This window comes from Phyllostomus discolor, chromosome 8 (genome assembly GCF_004126475.2).
Source record: "Phyllostomus discolor isolate MPI-MPIP mPhyDis1 chromosome 8, mPhyDis1.pri.v3, whole genome shotgun sequence".
NCBI lineage: Eukaryota > Metazoa > Chordata > Mammalia > Chiroptera > Phyllostomidae > Phyllostomus > Phyllostomus discolor.
In genome coordinates this window covers 106,835,644-106,861,474 of record NC_040910.2, presented here as the reverse complement: position 1 = coordinate 106,861,474, position 25,831 = coordinate 106,835,644, and the positions used below count along the sequence as shown (strand labels likewise).

At 55.0% G+C, this 25,831-nt stretch overlaps 3 protein-coding genes across 7 annotated transcripts; all 3 read right to left on the bottom strand.

Annotated features, from left to right (window-relative positions):
- Positions 1-3,451: 3,451 nt before the first annotated feature.
- On the bottom strand, positions 3,452-5,684 carry LOC118496661 (membrane primary amine oxidase-like). The gene is given in 4 exon segments (XM_036009065.1): positions 3,452-3,881; positions 3,883-3,919; positions 3,922-4,415; positions 5,677-5,684. Coding segments are annotated over 4 exon segments (969 nt in total).
- LOC114502841 (membrane primary amine oxidase) lies at positions 5,475-17,624 on the bottom strand. 4 transcript variants are annotated; one of them, XM_036033942.1, is made up of 5 exons: positions 17,393-17,624; positions 9,840-11,306; positions 8,053-8,338; positions 7,517-7,646; positions 5,475-6,769 (listed from the first exon to the last, which is right to left on the bottom strand). In XM_036033942.1, exons 1-5 carry the CDS (start codon positions 17,511-17,513, stop codon positions 6,494-6,496), a joined length of 2,280 nt encoding a protein of 759 aa, XP_035889835.1. In that variant the 5' UTR covers positions 17,514-17,624; the 3' UTR covers positions 5,475-6,493. The 4 variants fall into 4 exon arrangements, with proteins under 4 accessions (XP_035889835.1, XP_028375870.1, XP_035889836.1 ...); XM_036033943.1 differs by lacking the exon at positions 17,393-17,624 and having other exon boundaries at positions 5,476-6,769; positions 9,840-10,070; positions 10,551-11,792; XM_028520069.2 differs by lacking the exon at positions 17,393-17,624 and having other exon boundaries at positions 9,840-11,793.
- A 752-nt stretch (positions 17,625-18,376) lies between these two features.
- Positions 18,377-25,662, bottom strand: PSME3 (proteasome activator subunit 3). 2 transcript variants are annotated; one of them, XM_036033946.1, is made up of 12 exons: positions 25,363-25,630; positions 24,677-24,709; positions 24,496-24,558; positions 24,219-24,323; positions 22,992-23,040; positions 22,329-22,441; positions 22,031-22,099; positions 21,857-21,924; positions 21,703-21,757; positions 21,488-21,574; positions 20,500-20,606; positions 18,377-19,217 (listed from the first exon to the last, which is right to left on the bottom strand). In XM_036033946.1, exons 1-11 carry the CDS (start codon positions 25,402-25,404, stop codon positions 20,526-20,528), a joined length of 765 nt encoding a protein of 254 aa, XP_035889839.1. In that variant the 5' UTR covers positions 25,405-25,630; the 3' UTR covers positions 18,377-19,217; positions 20,500-20,525. The 2 variants fall into 2 exon arrangements, with proteins under 2 accessions (XP_035889839.1, XP_028376550.1); XM_028520749.2 differs by having other exon boundaries at positions 18,377-20,606; positions 25,363-25,662.
- Between the last annotated feature and the right edge of the window lie 169 nt (positions 25,663-25,831).

The following is a 25,831-nucleotide window of genomic DNA, read 5'->3' as shown; positions in this document are numbered from 1 at the left end:
GTGGGCAAGAGTTTGAGAAGAAATAGGGCATTTACATAACATCAAAATAATTTCCCCAAGATATTTATTTATTTATTAAAGCTTTTATTTATTTATTTTTTAGAGAGGGAAGGGAGGGAGAAAGAGAGAGAAACATCAGTGTGCAGTTGCTGGGGGTCATGGCCTGCTACCCAGGCATGTACCCTGACTGGGAATCGAACCTGCGACACTTTGGTTCACAACCCGCGCTCAATCCACTGAGCTACGCCAGCCAGGGCTTATTTATTTATTTTTTTAAAAGATTTTATTTATTTATTTTTGAGAGAGGAGAAGGGAGGATATAGAGAGGGAGAGAATCCTTAATATAGGAGAGAAACATCTGTTGGCTGCCTCTTGTATGAGCACCGACCAGAGGCTGAACCACAACCCAGGCATGTGTCCTGACTGGGAATCGAACTGGCCATCTTTTGCGTTGTAAGACGATGCCTGACACACTGAGCCACACCAGTCAGGGCCCCAAGATATTTTTTTAAATGCAAACGAAAAAATATTAACGTTCACCATGGAGAAAGCCAGAAGACACCACCTTAATCAAGTGCTTGAGGTCAACCTTGCTGCTGGTAAGACAGCCGTGTCGGCACCGTGTACCCTCTGAAGTGATGTGCTGAGGACACAAAGTCACTTCTGTGGTTTTCTCCTCCACCAAGATGTCAGTCTCTTGGGAGCAGGGATGTTGTTTCTTTGTCCTTTTTTACCCTTTAATTATATTTTATTGATTATGCTATTACAGTTGTCCTGATTTTTTCCTCTTTGCCTCCCTCCACCCAACACCCCTTACTCCCTCAGGCCATCCCCCCACCATGGTTCACGTCCATGGGTCATGTGTATAGGTTCTTCGGCTTCTCCATTTCCTATCCTGTACTTGATATCCCCATGGCTATTCTGTACCTACCTATTTCTACTTCTGAATCCCCTCACCTCGTCATTCATGCTCCCGCACCCCTCTCCTATTTGGCAACTACCTGGTAACTGTCTTTTCTCTTGCTGCTTTTAAGATTCTCTTTGTCTTTAACCTTTGGTATTTTAATTATGACGTGTCTTGGAGGGGTCCTCCTTGCACCCATCTTACTTGGGACTCTCTGTGCTTCCTGGCCTTGCACGTCTCTTTTTTTCACCAAATGAGGGAAGTTTTCTCTCACTATTTTTTGAGATAGATTTCCAATTTCTTGCTCATTCTTTTCTCCTTCTGGCACCCCTATGATGCGAATGTTGGACCTCTTGAAGTTGTCCCAGAAGCTGCTTACACTATCCTCATTTTGGGGGGGGGGGGATTCTTTTTTCTTATTGTTGTTCTGATTAGTTGTTTTTGGTTCCTTATGTTCCAAATCATTGATTTGATTCTCAGCTTCATCCACTCTACTATTGTTTCCCTGTAAATTGTTCTCTATTTCAATTTGTGAATCCTTCATTTCTGACTGGATCTTTTTCATGCTGCTGAGGTCTCACTTAAGTTCCTTGAGCATCCTTGTAACCAGTGTTTTGAACTCTGCATCTGTGTCTTGCTTATCTCCATTTTGCTTAGCTCTTTTTCTGGAGTTTTGATCTGTTCTTTCGTGTGGGCCACGTTTCTTTGTCTCCTCATTTTGGCAGTCTCCCTGTGTTCTTATGTATTAGGTAGAGCTGCTTTGACTCTGTGTCTTGGTAGTGTGGCCTAATGTAGTAGGTGTCCTGTTGGGTCCAGTGGCACAGCCTCCCCTGTCACCCAAGCTGGGTACTTGAGGTGCACACCCTCCTCTTGTAGTTGAGCCTTGGTTGCTATTGGCAGGCCAGTGGGAGGGATTCACCCAGGTCAGCCAGCTGCAAGGACTGGCTGTGACCATTAACCACCAGCCTCCGCCCTCCATGGAGAAACAGCTGTGCAGGGGCAGGGTGGTGGTGCTCTGACATGGTCTGTAGCTCTCTACTGGGTGCGCTGGCCCTGGGGATTTCCACACTGGTGCAGGCCAAGATCAGCCCTCACCTGTGTTTTGCCCTGTGCACCCTGCCTGAGCTATAAAGCAATCTGAGATGGCTGCTACTTGTGTTGGCTTGGAGATTCCCAGGTGAAGCCAAGCTGTGAATCTAGACTGGCTGCTGCTAGTGCTGGGCCTGGGGCCCACTGAAGCCAGCTGTTGCTTGTTTGAGAGGATTTAGGAAGCTGTGAATTATGAGTCAAGACCAGCCATCATATGGAAAAGCAGCTTGGGTGGGCCCATAAGTTGGGTGGAGCAGAGTCTCTGGGGATCTCCAAGGCTGATGGAGTGTCAGGTATGGCACCAGCCTACTGGCTCTGTGGAGGGCGGGTTTAGCAAAGGGACAATGGCTTCTGCTCCCCTCGATGCTAGACACTTCAGTTTCTCCCTGTATGCCACTGGTACCCTTCAATCTGCTACCCCAGTGCTGGCGCTCAGAGGGAGTGAGTTGGAGTAGGTGAGTCCGTGTGTGGGTTCTTTAAGAGGAACTTCTTGGGGCTCCAGAAGTTTCTTCCATCAACTTAATCACCTCTGGTTTTTGCAGCCAGAAGTTGTGGAGACTTATCTTCCTTGCCTTGGCATCCTGGGCTGGGGCCCTGGTGTGGGGCTGGGACTCCTTGCTCCCAGGATAGCCCTCCCAAATTTTTATCCACCATGTATGGGTGAGAGACCAGCCAGTTCTGCATCTGCGCCCCTCCTATCAGTCTGGATGGATGTGGTTTCTTTAATTCCATACTTGTCAGACTTCCATTCAACTTGGTTTCTACTTGTTCTGAGTAATGATGGTTCTATATTTTAGTTGTAATTTTGATGTGGTTGTGCAAGAGGCAAGCCATGTCTGCCTACGCTGCCATCTTGACCGGAAGCCAGGGACGTTGTTTCTTTGGTTAAATTGCATTAGTGCAGTGCTTGCCACAAACATGCATTTGGTAGATATTTGTTGCTTGCATGAGTGATATGTCGTGAAAAAATAAAAGTGTACCATATATCATTTATACATAGTATACAATATAATTGATTCTATAATCCCAGGTGCAATATATTTTTTAAAATTTTGTCCTCACCTGAGGACATTTTTTTCATTGCTTTTTTTAAAGAGAGGAACAGACAGAGGAACAGACAGAGGAAAGGAGAGAGAGAGAGAAACATCGATTGGATGCCTCCTGTACGTGCCCGGACCTGGGATTGGACCTGCAACCCTTCAGTTGTAGAGTGGCAGTCCTACCAACTGAGCCACACCAGCCAGGATGCAGATGCAATATTTTAAAATATGAGAGAATTTTTTTAAGTGTGAAAGAATAACTGATCAGTTAAGGGTGAAGATCTCTTAGGAACTGGAATGGTTTGTACATTTACTCCATATACTTTTACGTTTTTAATACTTCAATGACAATTTTTAAAGCCAGGCATGGAGACCTCTCAGTCCCCTCTTCTGGAATACTTTCCCCCGCCAGGATGTCTTACCTCCTACCTCCAGATCCATGTTGAAGTGGGCGCTGTGGGTGCTCCCGAACCCGATTCCCATATCTTCTGGCAGCACCAAAGAGGAAGGCTGAGCTGTTGTAGCCAGCGGCATGGAACTGGACTTCTATGGCTCCACTGGGGTGGAAGACCATGTCCCACACGTAGTCGTAATTGAGCAAGGTGGACACGGATCTGATGACCAGCACTGTCTCCGTGAGGCCCCCAAAATAATGGGAGTGGATATCCGAGTGGTGTCGCCTCAGGGGGAGACCCTGGTTCTGTTCAAACACACAAAAGGCATCTCGTACTGTCTTGGGGGCTTGGGACTCCAGAAGGAAGTGCCAGTCCACATAGGTGGCCAGGTAGGGGCAGTCCACCCCACGGGTCAGGGGTGAAGAGAAGTGGCCCAAGCCAGAGCCACCAGCTGTACTGGCTTCCCAGAGCAGGAGGAGAATTGCCGCCATGATGGTCAAGGCCTCCTGGATGCTGACTTCATAGGCCACTCTCTCCACTTGGAAGCGGATGTCAAAGATCCTCGGGCCACTGAAAGCTCCAAGGCCAAAAAAGAAAGTCCACAAGGAGGAGGACACTCGACTCCCCTGGACACTGAAGCGGGGGCCCTGGGGATGGACCTGCAGAGGGGGAGCCAGACCTGGGGACGCCTGGGACTTCAGGGACCAGGACCCACCTGTGCCATTGTCTGGGATCGGCACCATGTTCACCAGGCCAGCCTCAAACTGCTCCTCCAGCTGAGCCAGACTCTTGTAGTAGCGGCCTTGGAAGAACACTTTCTGGATGGTCCAGTGGGCAGCGTCCAGGGCCTTGTGGTCTACCAGCAGCTCCAACCCTATGGGGTGCAGGTAAAACCCAGCACCTGAGATGTTGTAGTAGAGGCCAAACCAGGTAGCTCGGTCCCCTGACTGCCAACCCCCAGGGGGCTGTGGCCACAGTGTGGGGACACTGTGTCTTCAGGCTCTTGAATCAGAAGGCAGAATGGCAAATAGAAAGTTAAGCTGATAAACAGGACCTGGGTACAGCATGCCTCTTTCCGTCTCTGGAGGTCCCTAATCTCTGGCTGGTGCTCTGGCTAAGAGGCAGGACAGGTACATTGAAGACCATCAGCCAAGCCCAGAGGGTGGAGTGGGGGTGCAGGTGACGCTGGCAGGGGCCAGGGGTCAGGCCAGGCTTGGGAGGTGGGGCTGAGGCAGGAACCTGGACTTTCATGGCCCACATAAGTCTCTGCCCTCCATTCCAAATCAAACAGACACTCAGGGTCAGGGCTGGGGAACGAAGTGGGGGAGGGCTGGTTTTGGAGACAACTCAGCTGGAAAGAGGAAGTGACGGGGGCGGGGGGGGGGGGGGGGGGGGGGGGGGGCCAGAAAGGGACTGTTCTTTGTGGGGATGGAAACATTCTGCTGGCCACACAGCTGCAGGTGAAACTCGCTTGCCCACACCTCCCTCCCCCCAGGTGCCCTCACGCCTTCCCTAATTCGTGGGCCCACCAGACCCTGTTCCCAGTGACTCCCTCCTACTCTCCCCACCAACCAGAGCCCGACTGGCAGGCCCAGGGATGCTTGAGAGTAATTCTGCAAACACGAGGCACCTGGGAGGCGCTGGAGGCCGAAGGCTGGGTGAAGCAGGTCAGCCTCTGAGCACCCTGAGTCACTGCAGGGGGTGCAGGGGCTGCTGGGTGCAACAGAGAATCCCCTCCCCCACACCAAGGGCAGAACTGGTGGGCCAGGTTAGAGGTCAGGGGGCCTGGAAAACTGGCTCTGGAATGAACCCAGCAGCCCACAGCCTTCAACTCCAGAAAACCTTCCTCCAAAACGTCGAAGGTGCAGAGAGCAAAGCCACCTCGTTTCTCTGCTCGGTGACGCGCAGGAGGCCACCGTGATCTGGGGAGCTGGGTCCTGAGGGAAACTGGGAGAGACGGAAGGTTCCGGAGAAGGTTTTTGTCGGTTAAAAAAACAAAAAGCCAGGTCCTGTTTAGGCCCATTTATTATTTAATTTGAATGGGTAATACAGTCACATGGTTCAAAATTCAAAATGTACACAAGGGCATACAGTGCCAAATCCCCTCCCTCCCCAGCCCCCAACCTCCCAGTTCCCTCTCCAGAAGCAACCAGTGTTACTCATTTCTTCTGAGTACGCATGTGTAAGCAAATCTATATTTATATTTTCCTCTCTCCTAAACCACAAATGGAAAGTGTATCACGCCTACTTCTGCATCTCGCCTTTTCATTGGAAGATTATTTCCTATTATTATACAAAAAAAGATATAAACATATTTATAGCTGCCTAATACTACATCGTAAGGCTGTAACAAAATGTACTTAACCAATCCTCTGGGGTGGAGACGTTTCTGTCTTTTGCAAACTCTGGGGGTTTGGCTATTTGTATATCCGCCCCCAATCCAGACTCCCCAGGGACTAACCCCTAGCTCATTTGCATGCCAGGGAGGAAAACCCCAGGATAAAAGAGTAAGAATGGGAGGAGGATGCGGTAGCCCAGAGGAAGAGGGAAAGCGGGAGGAGAACTTGGACAGGAGGGAGCACGGGCGAAGGAGCCCCTTGCGGCTCATCCACACATGGCACACCATCCCCACTGCAGACACCTGTCTCCATCGCCCAAGGCAGGGACCGGGGAGGCCAGGAGGGACCTGGAGACAGCCTAGAAACATCTGGGAAAGCCAGAAAGGAAAATGAGAGTCTTCTGGGGAAAAGCTTGGCTATCACTCCAGGCTCCCGGCTGGCCATTCCTTTCCTCTCTGGGACAGACGCCCAGCAGGTCCTGTGGCAGCAAAGCTGCGTCTCTCCTGCTTCCCCCCACCGCCAGCATCACAGGCTCAGGATGCTTCCAGCAGAGAGAGGAAGAGAGGGGGAGGGTGATGACAGGAGGTGACCTTAGGGGAGGGGCAGGAAGGAACCTCAGGGGTCGAGGAAGGAGAAGAGGGCACCAGTCTGCCCAACCCAGTGCCCACCGCTTGCATGGACCCTGGCCCCGGGGCCCCTGGACACGATCCCCATCCTGGGGTCCACCTAGTTGTGAGAGAAGCCCCCGTGAGAGAAGGCAGGGAGGTCGGGGGTGCAGCCAGCAGTCTTGGGGAGGCAAGCCAGGGGGTTGACCTCACAGTCCCCAGGGTCCTGGTCCCCCCGGAAATAGATGGAGTCGGCAGAATGGAAGGAGGGGTCCTGGTCAAAGAAGTTGTAGGGCCGGAGGAAGAAGCCCACACCGTTCCCCACAGTCACCGTGTTGGGAACGTCCTCCGCATGGGGGATGTGCAGGAAACCGGCTGTCACCCAGGCCACCAGGTCCTAGCAGGGGAGAGGAAGAGGGTTGTGAGGCCTGACTCTGCTAAGGACACACCTGCCCCCTATGGTAGCCTTGTGTGTAAGGATTTGCCATGTTAGTGCCCCTCTCCTCAAAAGGATCCTAAGTCTTCCAATGTTTTTTCCACTGGCGCAGAGGCCAAAGCACAGTGAATTTCCCATTCGCGCCGGGAGCAGCACCTGCCTCTCTGCCCCAGCCTGTGTTCTCCATCTCCCGGCATTCCTCCCACACCTCCCTCCGCCCCTCCATCCCCAGGGGACCAACGATGCCACAGGCGACATCAGCTCCTTCCCCGCTAACTCCCCAGCTAGAGCTGATGGAAGGAAGGTGGAGGAGGAGGCGCCAGGGCTTGGGAGGCAGAAACAGCCCACATTCAGAGATTGATCCTTTAGGGGTCACACCAGGGATGGGCTTTAGAGACAAGACAGGTGGTCTTCCCCCATGACCTGCAGCCCTCCTTGAATCCTGGGGCCTGAGAAAGACTCAGTCCACGAAGCTAAGACTCAGAGGGCTGGAGGGTCTCAAGGGTCTGCCGGGGCCTCAGCCAGCATCTGCAAATGAACTTCCAGCTTGGGAAGATTCAAGAGGTGATGGTCAGACCCACGCAAGTACAGAAGGCAGGAGTCGGCTCCGCTCCCGAGGAGACCAGGTGGCTTTCAGGGATCCCCAAGACACGGTGGAGCCCATCTTTGTGCCCCCACGCCACTCACTGGCCCTCCCAAGCAGCTGACCTTTCCAACAATGGTCTCGTTGTCGATGAAGTCCGAGAAGTCCACGGTGGGGACCCAGGGGTCGTTCTGATTGAAGATGCTGCTGCTGCTGGGCTCCTCCTCCTTCCGCTGGGTCACGGCCAGCTGGTACCTAGGGCGGCACTGCTCAGGCCTCTAAGGTCATGACCCTTGTCCTGCGGCCTGATTATGATGGAAGGGGGCGGAGCATGTGGACCTCGGTTTTCCCCATCTCATTCGCTCGGTGACTCTGACGTCACCCTGCTGAGTCATCCCCCACTGTTCCAGGGTCTCTCGTTCACCCTCTGCCACAGCATGGCCCTCCCCCATCCAAAGGACAGAAAGGTTCTCAGCCCCGAGCTTTGGTCCTCCGAGGGAAGACGTGCCCAGTGCCCGTGGCCTGTGCCTTTAGATAACCAAGAAATCCTTCTGGAGCCCTCCCCTCACTTTGCGTACAGTTTGACCTGCGTTTCCAACTGCCCCTCCGATGCTCCCTTCTCACGCCCATCTCCCAGCCTCTCCGACACGCCTCCACTCACCTGCCCCAGCTGATGGCTCCCTCCATGGAGCTGTTCTGGGGCAGCGGCTCCCCAGCAAAACTACGGATCTGGATGCGGTAGCCCCGCGGGTGACCCCACTTGTTGCTCTGGTTGCTGGCCAGGTACAGGTAGCGAGGGGAGGCACCTCCCAGGGGGAAGGCGGCCTGCTCCTCTGTCTCCAGCAGCTTGCGGGTCACCTGCAGCCTGTGCAGCTGGTGCTCTGGGCTCCAGGGCACCGTCACGGGGACAAAGGCCATGTCCTCAGCCCAGACCCAGTTCTCCAGTCCTGCCGGGGAGAGGGGAGCGGGAGAGAGAAAGGCTGGGAAGGAGAGCTGGTCACCCACCTGGCTTCAGACTGGGGCCCAAGGAGAAGCCCAGACCTGTGTGTGCCCCCTCCTTCCCTCCCCTCTCCCCCCAAATATCCCCAATCTTTAAGCCAAATCCATTGACCTGTAAAATATTTCATCAAGGGCTTCATTTGTTGATTATTTCATGTGCTCATTCATTTACCTCATTAGTGGCGGGGCCCAGGCTCGGCCCTGGGGACACACAGATGGACAAAACCTCCATCTCACCCTTTTGCTCCCACAGAGGATGCAGGGGGCAGTGCCCTGACCGGCCTGCAGTGTGAGAGGGGCACATCCAAGGTGCAAGGTTATAGGGACAGAGGTGCAGGCACGCAAAGGCCATCCCAGGCACATTTTCTGCCTGGCCTTACAGGACGTCACCAGCGCAGGTGACGTAGCAGGGCGTCCTAGACAAGGGGCAAAAACAGGAGCCGGAGAGAAGAAGCCTGGCTGCCCACGTGCTGTTGTGTCCGGGGACGGGCTGGGTGTGAGAGCGGCCAAACTGGAGTGCAGGGAAGAATCCCAAAGGCAGGACGGAGCTGCATGTTGGGGAGAAGGGCCTTGTGGGCTGCTCTGTGCGTGGGACCCACAGGTGATGGGGAAAGGGAGACCTGGATGAGGGGCAGGCTGGCGTGGGCTGCTAGGTCCCTCGGGGCCCAGCGTGAACCCCAGCTCTGGGAGGAGGAAGAGAGGAAGCAGCGGGAAGCAGTCCCAGCAGGGGGCGGGACAGTGGGGCCCAGCGAGGAGTGTATTTCGGAGGCAGAACAGAAATAAAAACCACCAAATCTGGTGATCAGCTCAAAGAAAAGGAAAAAGATTCTAAGACACCGTGTCTCCTTGGCTCTGTCTGTGACCACCAGGGACTCTCTGAAATGTTCCGCCGTATCCATTTTATCACTCACACTTAAGCCCAGCAAGAGAGAGAAAATCAGGAAAGAGGAGGGTCCATCTTCCTAGAAAATGTCCAACCCGGGGTGTCCCATGACGGGCTTGCATGTGCCAGGGACTCGGCAGAATGCAAACGTGTCCTCCAAGAACTGAAAGACAAATGGCTGCCTCCCTGACACAGGCCCCATGTGAGTGCGAGGGAGGGAAGAGGGCAAAGGGAACCCCGCCGGCCCGGATCCCGCCTCCTCCCTGAGCTCTGCCATTTCCCAACATTTTCTGGTGGGGCCATGTGGAGCGGGGCTGGCGGCTGTGCACCAGCCAACGAGCTGAATAAAATGCAGCATCCCCCTCTCTCCTATGCAGCTGGTGCTCTGGGCTCCAAGGCACCATCATGGAGCCCAGATATCCAGCCAGAGAGGAAGCAGGACTCCAAAACCACGTACTTGCTCTCATACCTTCCTTTCCCGCATAACCGTCATACATCCAAAACGAGCAGAGACCACACACTTGAGCCCTTCTTCCAGAATACTTTCCCCCTCCAGGACGTCTTACCTCCTACATCCAGATCCACCTTGAAGTGGGCGCTGTGGGTGTGGACGGTGCCCAGTGTGTGCTCCCGGACCTGGTTCCCGTAGCTCCGGCCAGCACCAAAGAGGAAGGCTGAGCTGATGTAGCCAGTGGCATGGAACTTGACTTCTATGGCTCCATTGGGGTGGAAGACCATGTCCCACACGTAGTCGTAATTGAGCAAGGTGGACACGGATCTGATGACCAGCACTGTCTCCATGAGGCCCCCAAAATAATGGGAGTGGATATCCGAGTGGTGCCGCCTCAGGGGGAGACCCTGGTTCTGTTCAAACACACAAAAGGCATCTCGTACTGTCTTGGGGGCTTGGGACTCCAGAAGGAAGTGCCAGTCCACGTAGGTGGCCACGTAGGGGCAGTCCACCCCACGGGTCAGGGGCGTGGAGTACTTGCCCATGCCGAAGCTGCCGTCCATGTAGCGGGTCAGCATCGCTGCGGGAGAGTTTCCACCGTAGACGGCCAAGGCCTCCTGGAGGCTGATCTCGTAAGCTAGCCGTTCTCCCTGGAAGCGGATGTCAAAGACCCTTGGGCCACTGTAAGCTCCGAGGCCAAAAAAGAAAGTCCACAAGGAGGAGGACACTCGACTCCCCTGGACACTGAAGCGGGGGCCCTGGGGATGGACCTGCAGAGGGGGAGCTGGACCTGGGGACGCCTGGGACTTCAGGGACCAGGACCCACCTGTGCCATTGTCTGGGATCGGCACCATGTTCACCAGGCCAGCCTCAAACTGCTCCTCCAGCTGAGCCAGGCTCTTGTAGTAGCGGCCTTGGAAGAACACCTTCTGGATGGTCCAGCGGGCAGGGTCCAGGGCCTTGTGGTCTACCAGCAGCTCCAACCCTATGGGGTGCAGGTAAAACCCAGCGCCTGAGATGTTGTAGTAGAGGCCAAACCAGGTAGCTCGGTCCCCTGACTGCAGACCCCGGGGGGCCGTGGTCATCGTCACCAGGTTCCCTCCTTGGTGTCTGTAGAAGCAGCAGTGGTGAAGGAGACCAGCAGCCTGGGGCAGCTCTCTGTTGAAGATCACGTGGTCTATGTCCAGGTACTCTCGGAACAGCACGGGGCGCCGGTGGTAGGGCAGGGGGCCCCCGTGACGCTCCACGGTCACATCCCGAAGGTAGGAAGGGTGGGGCAGTGGTCCCACCACCAGCTCACTCACGTTGGGCTGGGGTTGTCCACCAAAGAAGATGATGGCCAGGGCCTCCCGGGCAGGTGGGGGGCTCCCCCTGTCCAGGTGGGCCAGGGCTGCTGCCTTGGGGGGCAGTTGCAGCTCCACCGAGAAGACACAGTTGTCCGAGGGGCGGGCCTGGGCTGCATCCACCAGGCCCGGCCCCAGCTGCTGGGTCAGAAAGCTCACCACGGCCGTCAGCTCCTCTGGGCTCAGGTCTGCAAACAGCTGGCTCTGGCCAGGGTGTGTCCAGTGCTGGGCACTGGGGGATATGGAAGGGCAGAGAAGAGACACGTTGGGTTCACCCCCATCTCCCCGCCTGCCAGCCAGCAAGACACACACCAATGAAAAGATGGTGATGACCGCCAGAGCGAGGAGGACCAGGGTTGTCTTCTGGTTCATGGTCTTGGGAACGGAGGGACAGAGGGTTGAACCGGAGTGAAGAAGTGTATCCTCAGGTCACAGAAGAGGTTCGCTCTTGGGGCCTCCTGGACTCTAGTTTAGGTTCCCAGGATTCAGAGGCAGAGGAGACAGAGAGGGTGGGAAAGACCAGAAAGGCTGAGGCCAGGGGGGAGGGGCCAGCCGGGGCTTGGAGGCGGGCCTGACACAGGGCGGCAGGGATTGCCACAGACCCTACAAGGCTTTGTCTTCCAGGCTCCCAACTGGACTCTGCTGCCTGGGTCAGGGCTGGAGCCGGGGAGAGAGAGGGCAGGGGAAGGGAGCGGGGTTTCAGAATAATGTAGCTGACCAGCCGGAGTGGAGAAATGTACCACCGATGTGTCTGCAGCCCCTCATCTCCCTCAACTCCCACTTTCCGGGGCCAAATGTCCCCTTTCCTCTGACTTGGAAGTGCTGCTCTCTCCAAGGACACCCGCCCCCGGCCCTCCGGTTTCCCAAGCAGCATTCCTTGGCCGGGCCTGTCACCCTTGTCCTCGCTCCTCTTAAATTCCTTGGCCGGAATCTGTAATAGTCTCTGGGGAACGCTAGAGACTGCAAAAGTGACATAGAAGCAATTCAAGTAAAAATCTTGTGATATTTTTTTATTATAAATTGCACATACCATTTATTTTTTTTTTACAAAATTCTATCTATTCTTCCATTTCAATGCACCTGATGAAGAACTACCTGGTATAATGGTCACCAAATGGGAATTCTAGCTATTGCTGAGTGGTAGGACTTGTGGTGTTTTTGCTTGAATGTTTTAATAATAATAATATCATTTGTATAAATTCATCATTTAAAAAAAAACTAGGACTATGAATTAACCGGAAGGATACATGGGGGGGGTTAGTGCGGGAAGAAGCTGTTTCCTCGGAAACATTAAGAGGGTGTGGGGGGGGAGGTGCAGAAACTGGGAAGAGAGGAAGGGACACACCTGTCCTAGCACCATCCCCCCACCCCACCCCACCCCCACCTCACCCCACCGCACCCTTGGGGCTAAAAGTCTTGGTAAGAGAAAGGGGGCAAGTCCGGGACACAGGCCGCCAGGTGGGGGATGCAGGCTGCAGGGTTGACACCGCAGAGCCGGGCATCCTGGCCCTTCTCAAAGTAGACGCTGCCGGGGGAGAAGATGGAGGGGTCCTCGTCAAAGAAGTTATAGGGTCGGAGCAAGAAGCCAACTTTGTTCCCCACAGTGACCGTGTTGGGGATGTCCTCGGCATGGGGGATGTGCAGGAAGCTGGCTGTCACCCAGGCCACCAGGTCCTGAAGGAAGAGGGAGGAGCTGAAGGAACTTGGGAGGCGAGACCCAGAGAACCACCCCTCAGCCACAGCCCCTGACCTCCAGCCTCAGCCCCGCGTCCGCCTCCTCCCAGCCCCAGGCCTAGGTGGTGATCCACGTGAGAGGCCGTGGGGGGGGGGGGGGTCAGTGTCCCAGGGCTAATCTGCATTGGCCATCAGGGAACTCCTCGGCTCCTGAATCTGAGAACTGGCAGTAGACCATTTCCTCCAATGTGCTGCCAGCGTGCGGGCAGCCCAGACGCCAGACACAGGGGAGCCCCTCTCCTCCGTCTCTAGAGCCACCAACCTCTCCTAAGAGCGTCTCATTATCGATGAAGTCAGCAAAGGCCACAGTGGGTGTCCAGATGTCATTCTGGTGATAGATGCTGCTGCTCTGCGACTCCTCCTCTTTCCTCCGGGTCACCGCGAGCTGGTATCTGACCAGGAGTGTTGTGAGGAGGGGGGAGTCAGCAAATGGCAAAGATCTTTCCTGTCCCCGGAGTCCTCTGGACCAGACTGTGTGTAAGATCGTCTCCCATCCCCTATCTGCTTGGATCTCAGAGGAGGTCTGGGGGTGGATGGTAAGTAAACAAGGATGGTGAGCTGGGGCCTCTGAGAGCTGGGGTGGGAAAGCGGGCCGGTCCTTCCCTCCCCGCCCGCGTGCCCGGTGCCCTCCTCACCTCCCCCAGCTGAGCGCCCTCTCCATGTCGCTCTCCAGGGGGATGTGTACGCCAAGGGGGCTGTGGATCTGTATTCGGTACCCGCGCTGGTGACCCCAAGCATTGGTCTGGTTGCCAGCCAGGTAAAGATAGCGGGGAAGGGGATTTCCCCAGGAAAAAGCCGCCAGGTCCTCCCTTTCCAGGACCTGCCGAGTCAGCTGTGGACGCTGCAATTGGTGCTCTGGACTCCAAGGAGCTGCCACGGGTTTAAACGCCACGTCTTCAGCCACCACCCAGTTTTTCAGCCCTGCCAGAACGAGGGGAGGGAGAGGAGTTCCGCACCGGGTGAGACAGGCTCATCTCCCCCGTGATGTCCACCGCACCGGCCTGACAAAGGGCAGCAGCGCCCGCCAGAGAATGCACCGTGCCGGGACCAGGGGGTCCTGGACTGGGGACCAGCCCATCTTCTGCGACCCTGCCCTGTCCAACACAGTTCCAAGTAGTCACAAGTGACTACTTGCATTTAAATTAAAAATTCAGTCCCTCCACCACATTGGCTACATTTCCAGTGCTCAACAGCCACGCGTGCTAGTGGCTAATGTATAGGACAATGCGCGTATTAGTGTATTTCCGTTACTACACAGAGTTCTGCTAGCACCGGTCTACCCTCGGGCCAGCGGTTTGCTTCTTTGATTCTCATTTTCCGAATCTCTACACTTGGCACAATGAAGGCTCTTCGATGGCTGAGCTCTTTAAACGGAAAAGCACACACAGGTGGCCTAGTTACATTCTTGTAAACGATGAAAGGGACATTTGTCTTGGAGAGGCTGGCTGGAAAAACCCAGTCCCCTTCCACAGTGCTCTGCACACTGCTCTCAGCTCTGGGAATTCGCTTCCTTTCTCAACGACACGGGGACCACTTTTACCTTTTTCAGAAGCGAGACTTATATCTTTAAATTGTCTGGGAACTCCTCGGACCTCATAGCAATAGCAGCCTGCACTCGTTACCCGCCCGCTCAGCACTCGGTCATCCACTCGGCGTGTTCGGACGGTCAGTTCCTTTACACACGACCTATGCGAAGGCAGCCGGCCCGGGGCGGGGGGCGCTCGGCGGAAGCCAGCGCGTCTGCGGGCTGTCCCGGGCAGAGGGGGCCTGGCCCAGCCTCTGGCCCCCGGCGCCGACCTGTGCTCTACCCACTAGGGATCCAAGAAATATCACTTGATTTTACTTCCTAAGACAAGGCTCTTTAATATCAGAAATGCTGAAGGAAAACTTCAAATTAGAAAAGTCATATTCCAAATATGTCAGAGAATTGTTAGTATGTCATTCCAATCATGCCATTTTCTTGGTTCTCCCTCCCCTCCGCCCCCACACCATACACACTCAACGGCGTGGCTTTATACCCAAGGCAACAAGAGAATGTTCCACAAGAAAAATCCTTAGTTAGAGCACACCCAAGGCCCGAGGGCCGAATCCGGCCTCCACCTTGTTATCCGGCCCGGCACCTTGTTTCCGCCCGGCTGCAGGGCCGAGCTGTCGCCTAACTGTTAAGGAGCAGTTACAGTCACACGGCCCCAGAATTACCTTCGGCCCTTTGAAGGCAACCGTGAGGCTGATGCGGCCCCCGGTGAAAGTGAGTTTGACCCCCGTTGTAGCACTTTATACTCGGGCAATCCCTTCTTCTCCCGTCTCCCCCAACCCTCCTGAATCTCCCAAGCTGTAAGATGGAGAGGGCCTGGTGGGTCCCTCATTTTCTTTCTGGGCCTAATTGCCTGTGATTTGATAAGCGGGTTATTTTCTGCCCTCGACTAACCCGTGTCAGGAGCAGCAGGTCCTCTCTGTGCTCTGAGCCCTACCCGAGAACTCCCTCCGGGCCCCGGCAGCAGCCTGCTACGTGCCGTCCTTGTCACTGTGACGACGTGTGCGGGCAGGGGTGGGATGGGACCGCTCTCCGGAGGACAGGGCCACTGTCCCACATCCCCGGTGCCTGAACCCCTGTGGAGCGGCAACTCCCGGCTGGTGTCCCCACCGCCTTCTCAGGCCCCGGGCCAGCCCTACTCTGAAAAGCTCTGCAGGATGGGCCGTCTCCTACCGCTGCGCAGGCCCCGGCTTTCCCGGCCTCCACTGCCCTTCGGAATCAGGAAGGACTCGGAGCCCCCACCACAGCCCACCCAGCTCTGGGGCAAATTCACCACCCGTCCGTTGTCATTCGAGGCTAAGGCAGACACAGCCGTTCTGTTTAAACTAACTTCAGAATGGCAGCACATCCGAGAGGCTGGGTGGTCAGAGCTGGTCGGGGAAGCCCCCTCCTCTGCCCGCCGGTGAGCCGTCAGCCCGCGCTGAGCACAGCTGAATGAATGCACCCTAAGCAGCACCGGCTGTTGCCACAGCGAATCACGCAGCTGGAGCGCCACCCTCTATGCTGTCCCAGCTTGATCTGGGGCGGGGTGGCTGGGGTCTCTCCCTTCCCTCCGCTCCACCCCGACGTCCTCCTTCCCTGGACACTCACCTGCCACGTCCAGGTCCAGCTTGAAGTGGAAGGCGTGCGTGTGCACCGTGCCCAGCACGCGCTCCCCCACGCGGTTCCCGAAGAGGAGGCTTTCCTCCCCGCCGCTCAGGAAAGCCGTGTTGACAAAGCCCGTGGCATGGACCCGCCCTTCGAGCGCCCCGTTTGGGTGCAACACGAAGTCCCAAATGTAGTCATAGTTGCCGACAGTCGACACAGACCTGACTACGAGGGCTGAGCCGGCCAGGCCACCGTAGAAATGACTCTGGAGGTGGTTGTGATGCCTTCGAAGGGGCAGTCCCTGGGCCTCCTCGAACACACACACGGCCCCCGGGAGCGGCTGGACTGCCCCTTTGCCCACGAACACGTGAGCGTCCACCATCGTAGACTGGTAGGGGCAGTCCACACCCCGCACCAAGCCCCGGCTGTGGCTGCCGAGTCCATAGCTGCTATCCAGGTATCGGGTCGTCATCGTCTTGGGTGAGTCAGCACCATAGACAGACAGACACTCCTGGACACTGACTTCATAGGCCACTCGCTCGCCCTTGAACCGAACATCGAAAAGCCTCATGCCACTGAACACCCCGTGGCCAAAGGTGAATGTCCAGAGGGAGGATGCCACCTGGTTCCCTCGCACACTGTATTGGGAGCCCTGGGGTGAGAACTGGAGAGGGGGGAGAGGACCTGGGGGGACACGGGGCCTTAGGGATGAAGCCCCGTCTGGCAGGGGCAGAGGCACTCTAACCACTTCCAGTCGGCCGGCCTTAAACTCCCGTTCCAACTGGCCCAAGTCTGCATAGTAGCGCCCAAGGTAGAAGACCCGCCGGACGGCCCAGCGGGCAGGATCCAGGGCCCTGTGGTCCAGCAGCAGCTCCAGCCCCACCGGGTGAAGGAAAATCCCAACACCCGAGATGTTATGGTGGAGGGCGATCCAGGTAGCACGGTCCCCTGAGCGCAAGCCCCTGGGAGTGGAGTGTATAGGTGCCAAAGTGGAGCCATTGTAGCTGAAGACCGAAGCAAGGAAGACGGGTGCCTTGGGTAGCTCCGCCTCTTTCAAGTGCTTCCACATCAGAGCATACTCAGCTTCCACCATGGGGCGCCGGTGGTAGGGCAGGGGGCCCCCATGACGCTCCACGGTCACATCCCGAAGGTAGGAAGGGTGGGGCAGTGGTCCCACCACCAGCTCACTCACGTTGGGCTGGGGTTGTCCACCAAAAATGATGATGGCCAGGGCCTCCCGGGCAGGTGGGGGGCTCCCCCTGTCCAGGTGGGCCAGGGCTGCTGCCTTGGGGGGCAGTTGCAGCTCCACCGAGAAGATGCAGTTGTCCAAGGGGCGGGCCTGGGCTGCATCCACCAGGCCCGGCCCCAGCTGCTGGGTCAGAAAGCTCACCACGGCCGTCAGCTCCTCTGGGCTCAGGTCTGCAAACAGCTGGCTCTGGCCAGGGTGTGTCCAGTGCTGGGCACTGGGAGATATGGAGGGGCAGTGGGGAGGCTGGCTGGAGCCCCCGTGGCTGGTCAGCAATACATAGGTCAGGGCAAAGATGGTGATGAGGGACAGTGCCAGGAACACGAGGGCCACCTTGACATTCATGGTGAATGCTGAGAGCTGAACCGAGAGTCCTACCAGCTGCTCCTTCTAGCTGCTGACATCAAATCAGGGTTTATATTCAGTCGGATGGATAGGAATGGAGAAAACTCCACCCTGTGGGTTGAACAGGAAATTTCTGACCTTGATTTATATAATTCGGTTCCAATTTTCTGTTCTGTGGTTTGGCCCGAGGCACCGCTTCCACGTGCACGGCGGCTCCCTGGCCCCTGAACTCCTACCGGCAGCACGATCGGTGCTCCGTGCTCCTTGCCATCATTTAGGCCCTCAGACTAGAGGGCACTGGAAGCAACGCTAAACTCTACCTTCCACCCGAAACAGGTGTGAGGAAGAATGCACGTCTCGGGTGCCCACCTGAGTCCTGGGTGCTGACTGCAGGCACCCGGAGCGTCCGTTTCCCTGCACCCTGGCAGGTGCGCCAGCCCCACGTGTTTCCGGGACCTGCGGCCCGGGTCGGCAGCAAGCACTGGGCTCTGGTGGCTGCCTAGGCCGAGCCCTTGACCTGCAGGCTCACGCCTCGTCTATCTGGGCAGTGAGAAAGGAGAAGCGGTGAAGGCCTGGGCGTGAGATCTGTACTGGCCCCAGGAGGCTAAGCAGTGTGACCTGGGGGGAGGTACTACCACGAGCCTGTGTCCTCTCCTATAAAGAAGGTTCTGAAGGTTAAACGTGGCCATGCATGTCAAGTGCTTAACACAGCATGACACAGGCGGACATAAAAAAACTGTGAGCTGCTGGTTATCTCTGAGACAGAGCAGAGCACATGTCCCTCCACCGTTCAAGACCGTGTATATCTCTTCTTGCAGAGACCACAAGGGGATCACTGGAAACCAGAAGGCTACTTTACAAGGTGGAAGTTGAGGAAACTTTATTTCAGAGGGAGCTAGGGTCCCAGACAGCCTTCTAAGTCATTGGAAACCAAGAGTCTCCTGGCATCTCCTCAAGAAATTTAAGACATTATTCAGAGGGGAAAATTATCATGAGGTAAAGAAAACCACAGGGTAGGGTGAGCCTTGAACCAGGTGATTGCCCACATAGAACTAGAGCGGCCTCTACTGGCAGTTCATGGGTACCACAGGGGAAGGAAGCAAGTAAGGAACTGAGATCTCACTGAGGGTTGGGACAGAGCAGCTTGGACTTGGGAATAGCTATCTTTCACACAATTCAGACTGAACACAAATGAAGGACCGACCCTTGCCTCTTGCTAGGCAGGAGTCTCAATCTTTCCATTATTCCCGAAGAAAGAGGAAGGTCCATTGGTAAAAAGACACCCGATGGGGGGGCTGGCAGTGTTACGTGGAGGTGCACACGCACGTGAATACGGTCGTGCCCCTAGCCACCAGAGCATCGCACCAGGGTCTGCGGCTTTAGAAAGAGGTCAAAGTACCTGTATTTTTAATAATTTCTTGACATGGTAAAAGAATTTTACATGACGACCCAAGGGCAGTAGGGTGAGGCGTGGGGACAGCAGAACAATCCAACAAACAAAAAGGGAAACTGAGAAACGCATGGTGGGAGGAGGGGCGTGTTTTATCTGGAAGGGGTCTGGGGGGGGGTTGGGGCACTGCCCAACTAAAATGCAGTTGGTTTGTTACTGAGCGCTATTCGCGGGAGGATGGCATCCTGACTCCCCCTCTACACAGCAGTCCTGGGGGCGAGAAACGACTCATCCGGGGGGCACGAGTTCAGGGGCTGGAAGACAGAGACGGGGGGGAATAAGCCAGCAACAGACACCGAGAGAGTCACTGGCGGGCGACGGCAGACACTGACTCTCCAGTAATGGCAGAATTAAAAAGTAGGAGGCATCTCTGGAAGATTCGAGAGATGGGAGGCAACTCTTCTACGGGTTGGACTTGCCCAGCAGATTTCCACACACACACACACACACACACAATGAGCACACGCCTGTGTGTGCGTGCACGCACGGTGCACACAAGGGACTGCGTTCCCTGGAAGCACACTATAAATAAAACCTATTTTTCCCCGGAGGGAAAGCCTGGCAGGAGTAGCAGCATCTGTCCCTCGCAGCCGCCGACACCTCCGCCCTGACCGACAGCCGGTCGAGAGAGAGGCAGTCAAGAGTCTGAGGACTGGCCTTCGCGATAATGCCCAGAGAGAGCCAAGTCACAGTGCGGGAGCCTTCCCCAGACCCCCCGCTTCTCACCGCTCGGCTCTCCTCCGGCTCACCGGCCCCTGCGTACCCAGGGGCTACAGCGCCAGGAGACAGAGGGCCCTGGCGGATGAGGACCAAGACCACGATCACCTCCAGAACAAGGTGTGTGAGGGAGGGACAGTGTTTGTGGGGGAGTCAGGTAACAGAGGAGAAAGGCAGATGCGTGTGTGTCCGTGTGTGTGTTGGTCATGCACGTTTGTGTGTGTGAAAATCTAGTTATAAAAACATCTGAAGGGGCTAGGGACTCAGCTGAGGTCTAAGGTGCTTCTGGTCACGGATGCATGTGGATGGGAACCCCTCGGACGTTGTCATCACCAGGACAACGGTGGCAGGGAGGATTCAGTGTCCCACACGGGCAAGAGACACTAACCCCACGTCGGAGGAGAGAAGCTGGTCTCCCCGACCCCAGATCCTAAAAGTAACAGACACCTAGCACTTTCCGTCTAGTTCCTTCAGCTCCTAACCAACTAATCGTCCAGAGGAAAACAGACAAACGAACACAAAGCCCAAGTCACAGGAGGAGGACCGGGAGAGGAAACGCAAGCATTCCTGTGGCAGCGTCCTGCGCACACGAACCTGGAGTTCTGGGGAAATGAGGGTGGGCCGGGGCGTTAGGGAGGGAAAATTTAGAAGAGTTCCTGAGGCCTGAAAAAAGAGGTAAACACGTCACAGAACTACATGAGAGCTTCATTAGACTCTAACTAAAAACAGAGAGAGGTGTGATTACTATTTCCAGCCAGTTTCCCCATCACGATAGTCATGTAACAAACCAAGGCAATGTCGGTCTTGAGCCAGACTCACAGAGTCCCCTGGCCCTGGCCCTGGCCTCAGTACAGTGTCTCTGCATTGCTGCTCCGGGGCCGTTTGATCTTCTCGATATTTTTCAGGATCATGTCATGTAGAGTGACCTGGGAGGGGAGAGACCAGACAGTCACACGCCTGTCCCACCTGTCCTTCAAAAAGGAAAGACCCTCCCCACCGAGCTCCCCGGTAGGTATTCACACAACCCCAGTCTCACTCGCCTGCACCGCACGTCACGGCGGCTGCCCGATTTACGCCCCGCCCTGGGCGTCCGTGGGCACCCCCAAGGCCCTGTGTGCCTAATGTAACTAACATTGATTGCACGCTCAACACACCAAGAACTGCAGTGGGTCTTTCCATGGGTCATCTCACTCATTTTTAAAAATGTATGTATTCTTTAATCCCTACCCAAGGATATGTGTACTGATTTTAGAGAGAAAGGAAGGGGAAGAGAGAGACACCGATGTGAGAGAAGCACCCACCAGTGGCCTCCCGTATGCGGCCCGATCGGACCCGCAGCCCAGGGGCCATTTGATCTTCTCAGTATTTGCCCTGAATGGGGGATTGAACCCACCACCTCCTAGTGCATGGGACGATGCTCCAGCCACCTGAGCCACCAGCCAGGGGTCTCTCCCTCAGTTTTAAAACCACCTTTGTGCGGCAGACACTCTAAACCCCATTTTGCAGATGAAGAAAAGGAAGTCTGAGGTCCGACAACTTGCCCAAGGCCACACTTTAAAGGTAGAATCGGTTCCAAACCCAAGTCTATTGGACTCCAACGACCTCATCTTTGCCCTTAGGCTACGCTGCACCCCCCCCCCCCCCCCCCCGCCCACCCCCATCCAGGCAGAGAAGGGAGACACCCAGCTATACACCCTCAATGATTTTACCTCTGTCCCCCATCTCCACCCCCAGAGAGTGACAGGAAATTTATCACCAGGACTAAGAGACAACAAAGCAACTGTGCGCAGGGGCCAAGGGTACTTACATACTGATTCCTTAGCTCTGATATGATGAGGCGGAGGCTGATATATTCCTTCTCGTCGATCTCCGTCACGGTTCGGCGATAGTCCTCCTGGAGGAAGGGGCACAGAGGAGGCCAGCTCCCAAGGCCAGACTGTCCGCAGACAGATCTTCCCCCGGGACGGTCGCTCCTCCCTGTCCTGCCACTATCCACCCGTGGGCCACAGAACCCTTACTTACCACATGGGGATATTTAGCTATTTTAGAAACCAATTTGGCTCTTGTAATATAATATCTGGAAGGAGAGAGAAGAGGAGAAAGCTGCAGGAGACCCGGGGCAGTGCTCCCCACCCTGCCAGCCCCCAATGCTTGGGCCACACCCAGGCAGCCCTACCTAGAAATCTGGTCCAGATACGATGCAGCTTCACTCTCCACAGTCCTTAGTTCTGCAACTGTCTCCTCCTAAACAAACAAACAGACAAACAAAACGGTAAGTCAACAGTCACCTCAAGGGACAAAGCAGGAGTGTCTCCCCAACCTCCTCCAGTGTACGATGGAAACACATTACCTGAATGGACACCCCAAAGTTGTTCCCATCTTCTATTCTAGGAATCAGGAGCTGTACCCACATTTTGACCTGGAGGGTGAAAAGCCCAAAATATATATATGAGGACCACGGCTTTTTTTGCCGACGTCAGGAAGCACACAATTCATGCTGCTGGCGCCAGATGCCAGGAGCACAGGAGCCAAGACACTCAGACCGCCGGCACCCGTGTCACCTCCAGCCCCAGCCCCGCCACCCGTCACTGTGCGGGCTCCACCCGGGCCGTCTGAAGCCGGCCCACAGGCCGCTGGCCCTGCCTCACCGTGTTGCACTTCTCAATCAGCAGCCGGATCTCGGGTTTCACTTTCTCGATGATGTCCACCAGCTGCTGGTTGCTTTTCAGCATCCCGTTGGGCATCACGAACACCTTGGTTCCTGGCAGGGACACGAAGGAGGCCGAGTGGTTGGGGTGAGGGCCAGGACAGGGCACCCCCACCTGTCTCCCTTCTTCCCCAGACCCACGAGGTGCTATGGCCTCTGCCTTTCATCTGTCACAACAAACATCGACACCACGAACAGCACCGGGAAGAGAATGTATGGATTAACAAGTGAGCAGCCATGGTATGCCCAAAGTCTACAAAATAAGAGAATTAAAATATGCTCTACCGACTTAAGGTACCAACTAGGACTGGGGGGGTGGGCACATGGCCCTGGGGCTCCTGTGAGAAATCTGCCATGCACACTACCCCCGCCCCTCTCCTCTGGCGGTCCCCACCAAGTCAAACCCTGCTTCTTCACTGAAGAGTTCAGTTTAGAGTGACACCATTAAATAATGAGCGTATTTGGAAGACGTGGGAATGCCAACACTGGGAAATAAAATCAGATCCTGCTTCCAGGCCAGGAGAACCCCAGACCCGTCCTGCTTCTCAAGGCTGCGAGCCAGGGGCAGGTGGGGTGGGGTCGGGTAGGGTGGAGTGGCTCTTACCTTGGAAAGCCTCTTCACACTCATCCAACCTCCGCTTTTTGTAAGTGGGCTAAGGAAACAGACAGACAGAGATTAGCCTGCTCTCAACACTCGCACCCCTATCACAAATTACACATCACACGTTTCGTCACTTCTTTGACTCTCAAGTTATCTTATTAATTTGCGCAACTCACTAAGTATATACGAGGCTTTGAGAAAAGACTCTTGCCACAAAGCAACTTACATTCTAGTTGGTAAGACCGAACTTTCAGGAAATATGACATGTTAAACAATTACAGGAGAGGAACGGATACTATACAAAAGTGACTTTCAACCTTTTTCATCTCATGGCACACGTAAACTAATTACTAAAATTCTGCAACACACCAAAATAGATACGTTTTGCTGATCCGACAAAAAAGTAGGCAGAATTTTGGTTCATCCATACCAAATGGCTCTTGTGTTGGCTGCTGTCATTGTTTCATTTGACAGTCTAAGGGGAAAGAGGTTGGTGCCCCTGACAAAACAGTCAGATGTTGCACGTTTTACAAATTCTTGGGGTATACTGGTTGAAAATCGCTGCTACACACAACAGGAAAAAAGAACAATTCAATGCAGGGTCAAGACAATGAAGGAAAAATGTACAAGTCTGCTGGTCCCACAAAGAAACACAATAGTCGATCACACATATTTAGCACCTGTTATGTACCAGGAACAACGTGAGGGCCTGGAAGTACAGAGACGATTAAGACAGGTTCTGCTTTCCAGAACTGTAAGCTCTAACAACGGGACGGTAAGGCAGACAGAGAACAGTACAATGTCGCCAGTGTTGTAGAATGTGGACATTTAACGGATAAGGACTAGGTAACAAAGATGCACAGCAAAGACAGGGACTGTGGTTTTATATTAGGAAGTACTTATCCCATAACAAGACTCAAGACATTGAAAGAAGTTAAAAAAAAAAGTCCTGCTTAAAGTCATGGGAACAGACCAGGAAGCCTGGGGGAACCTGTAGCTGTTAGTCCTACTGGAAACTTACTCCAACACAGAGTAGCACTAGCAAATTCACCTCCTTCTATAAATGACATTCAGGGTCTGAAGGGGGTATACCAGAGTCATCGAGCCTGTGAAAGTCCGCATTCCCAGATCCAAATCCCACATCTCCTCTGTGCATGTGTGAACTGACCGGGAAATAGAGGACAGAGAACCTATTGCTTCTGAAGACAAAGATAAATATAGGACACTTACACCATCCAGTCCATCGTGGCTATTGGTGAGAAGAATGGGGTCAGGGACAGGGAGATTCATGTCTGAGTGGATCTGAGTTAGGTCATGGATGTTTAGGATGGGTTCCTGCAAGAGAGACGCCCACCCCCTGAACATTAGTCAAGATGAAAAGAGAAACAAGAAATGAGAGTGCTTCACAGTACAAAAGAAAACACAATCAACACGTGGTTTGTCCTATTTGACAGAAAGACCAGGGCCAAAAAAAAAATTGGGAAATCTGAGGAAAAGGGTCTCTCACCTTCAAAAAACTATCAAGTTCTAACAACTTCTTTGGGAAAAAATTTGCCACCAAGTCTTCTGCCTAAAGATGAGGAAAAATGACATTAAGAATTGTAGGATGGTTTCGCTCTACAGTTCCCTCTCCTTTGGGAAACTCCCAATTATTAACCAGCACTCACTTTTCTATTTATTTCACTCACCTCACTTGTGATCCGCTCCCTGAAAGAATCAACCTAAAATTAACAAAGAGCAATTCAGTAAGAGCAAGTCAGTACCTGGCAACAGAGGAGAGGGCAGGACTGGGAAAACCAAATCTAGCTGTCTCTCCCTCACCTTGTAATTGTAATGAGAAGCTGAGAGGCCCCCAGACTGCAAGTATTTTATTTTTTTGAGGACCCATTTCTCCATCTCAGGAGAGGGAAGCAGGGCTTGAGGGCAGGGCCCGGCTGTCTTCCCTCTCTCCCTCTTTGTGTCTGAGGCTGTCTTTGTGAGCAGAGGTAAGGCAGGGAGATAGTAGAGGTGTGAGCTCACAAACGTGCCAATCCCATCCAGACCTGGCCTCAGGCAGGCCTGACGCCAAGGACAGCGGCAGCGTCCGGAGGCGGGGCTGGGGAACTTCCAGCTGTCACTAGCCTAAAGCACTGAGTTCACCACGTGTCCGCAGAAGTGTCCCTAGGGCTCTCCATCACTAGACGAGTTACAGAAGGCCACCCTATACTATCCTCTTCCCCGATGCCGTCTCCGGGAGTGGGGGGCTGGGCTGAGTCGAGCGGAAGCTCAGCGCTGGTGTCCCCAGGGAGACAAAGACGCCATGGGGAGTGGGGAGCCGGTCACACTGCTTGGGGATCGAAGCGAGGGGTAACGAGGCCCGGACAGGTGCCGCTACCTTGAGCTTCACTTCCTGATCCACCTTCAGCAACGAGGCCATGGCCGGGCCGGGCCGTGTCCGCTCCGCTGGAGACCGGAGGCGCTGTGGGCTCCGGGGCGGGGGTCAGAGGGACGAGGGGAATCTAAGCTGATCTCGGGACGCGGCTGCCCTCGCTGGATCACTCACTGCTCACTTGCTCCCTCCCTCTGTGCCGTCTGCCCGCCCGCCCGCCTGCCTGCTGCCTGCTGCTGGATGCCTGCTCGATCAGTCGCTCGCCCTCCCGGCTTTCGCCACTCACGCCGGAAGTTACGTCACAGCCAATCGCCGGACCGGCGAGGATGCGCACGTGCCCTGCGCAGCCGCACTGAGAGTCGGCTCGGGAGACTGGAGTGGGATTCATGTCTTGCAGGTTCTTGTGCCCGGTGAGAGGGAAGTGAGAAGGAAGTCGGCCGTGGCTGGTTTATTGAGACTTGGGTCCCAAAGAGAC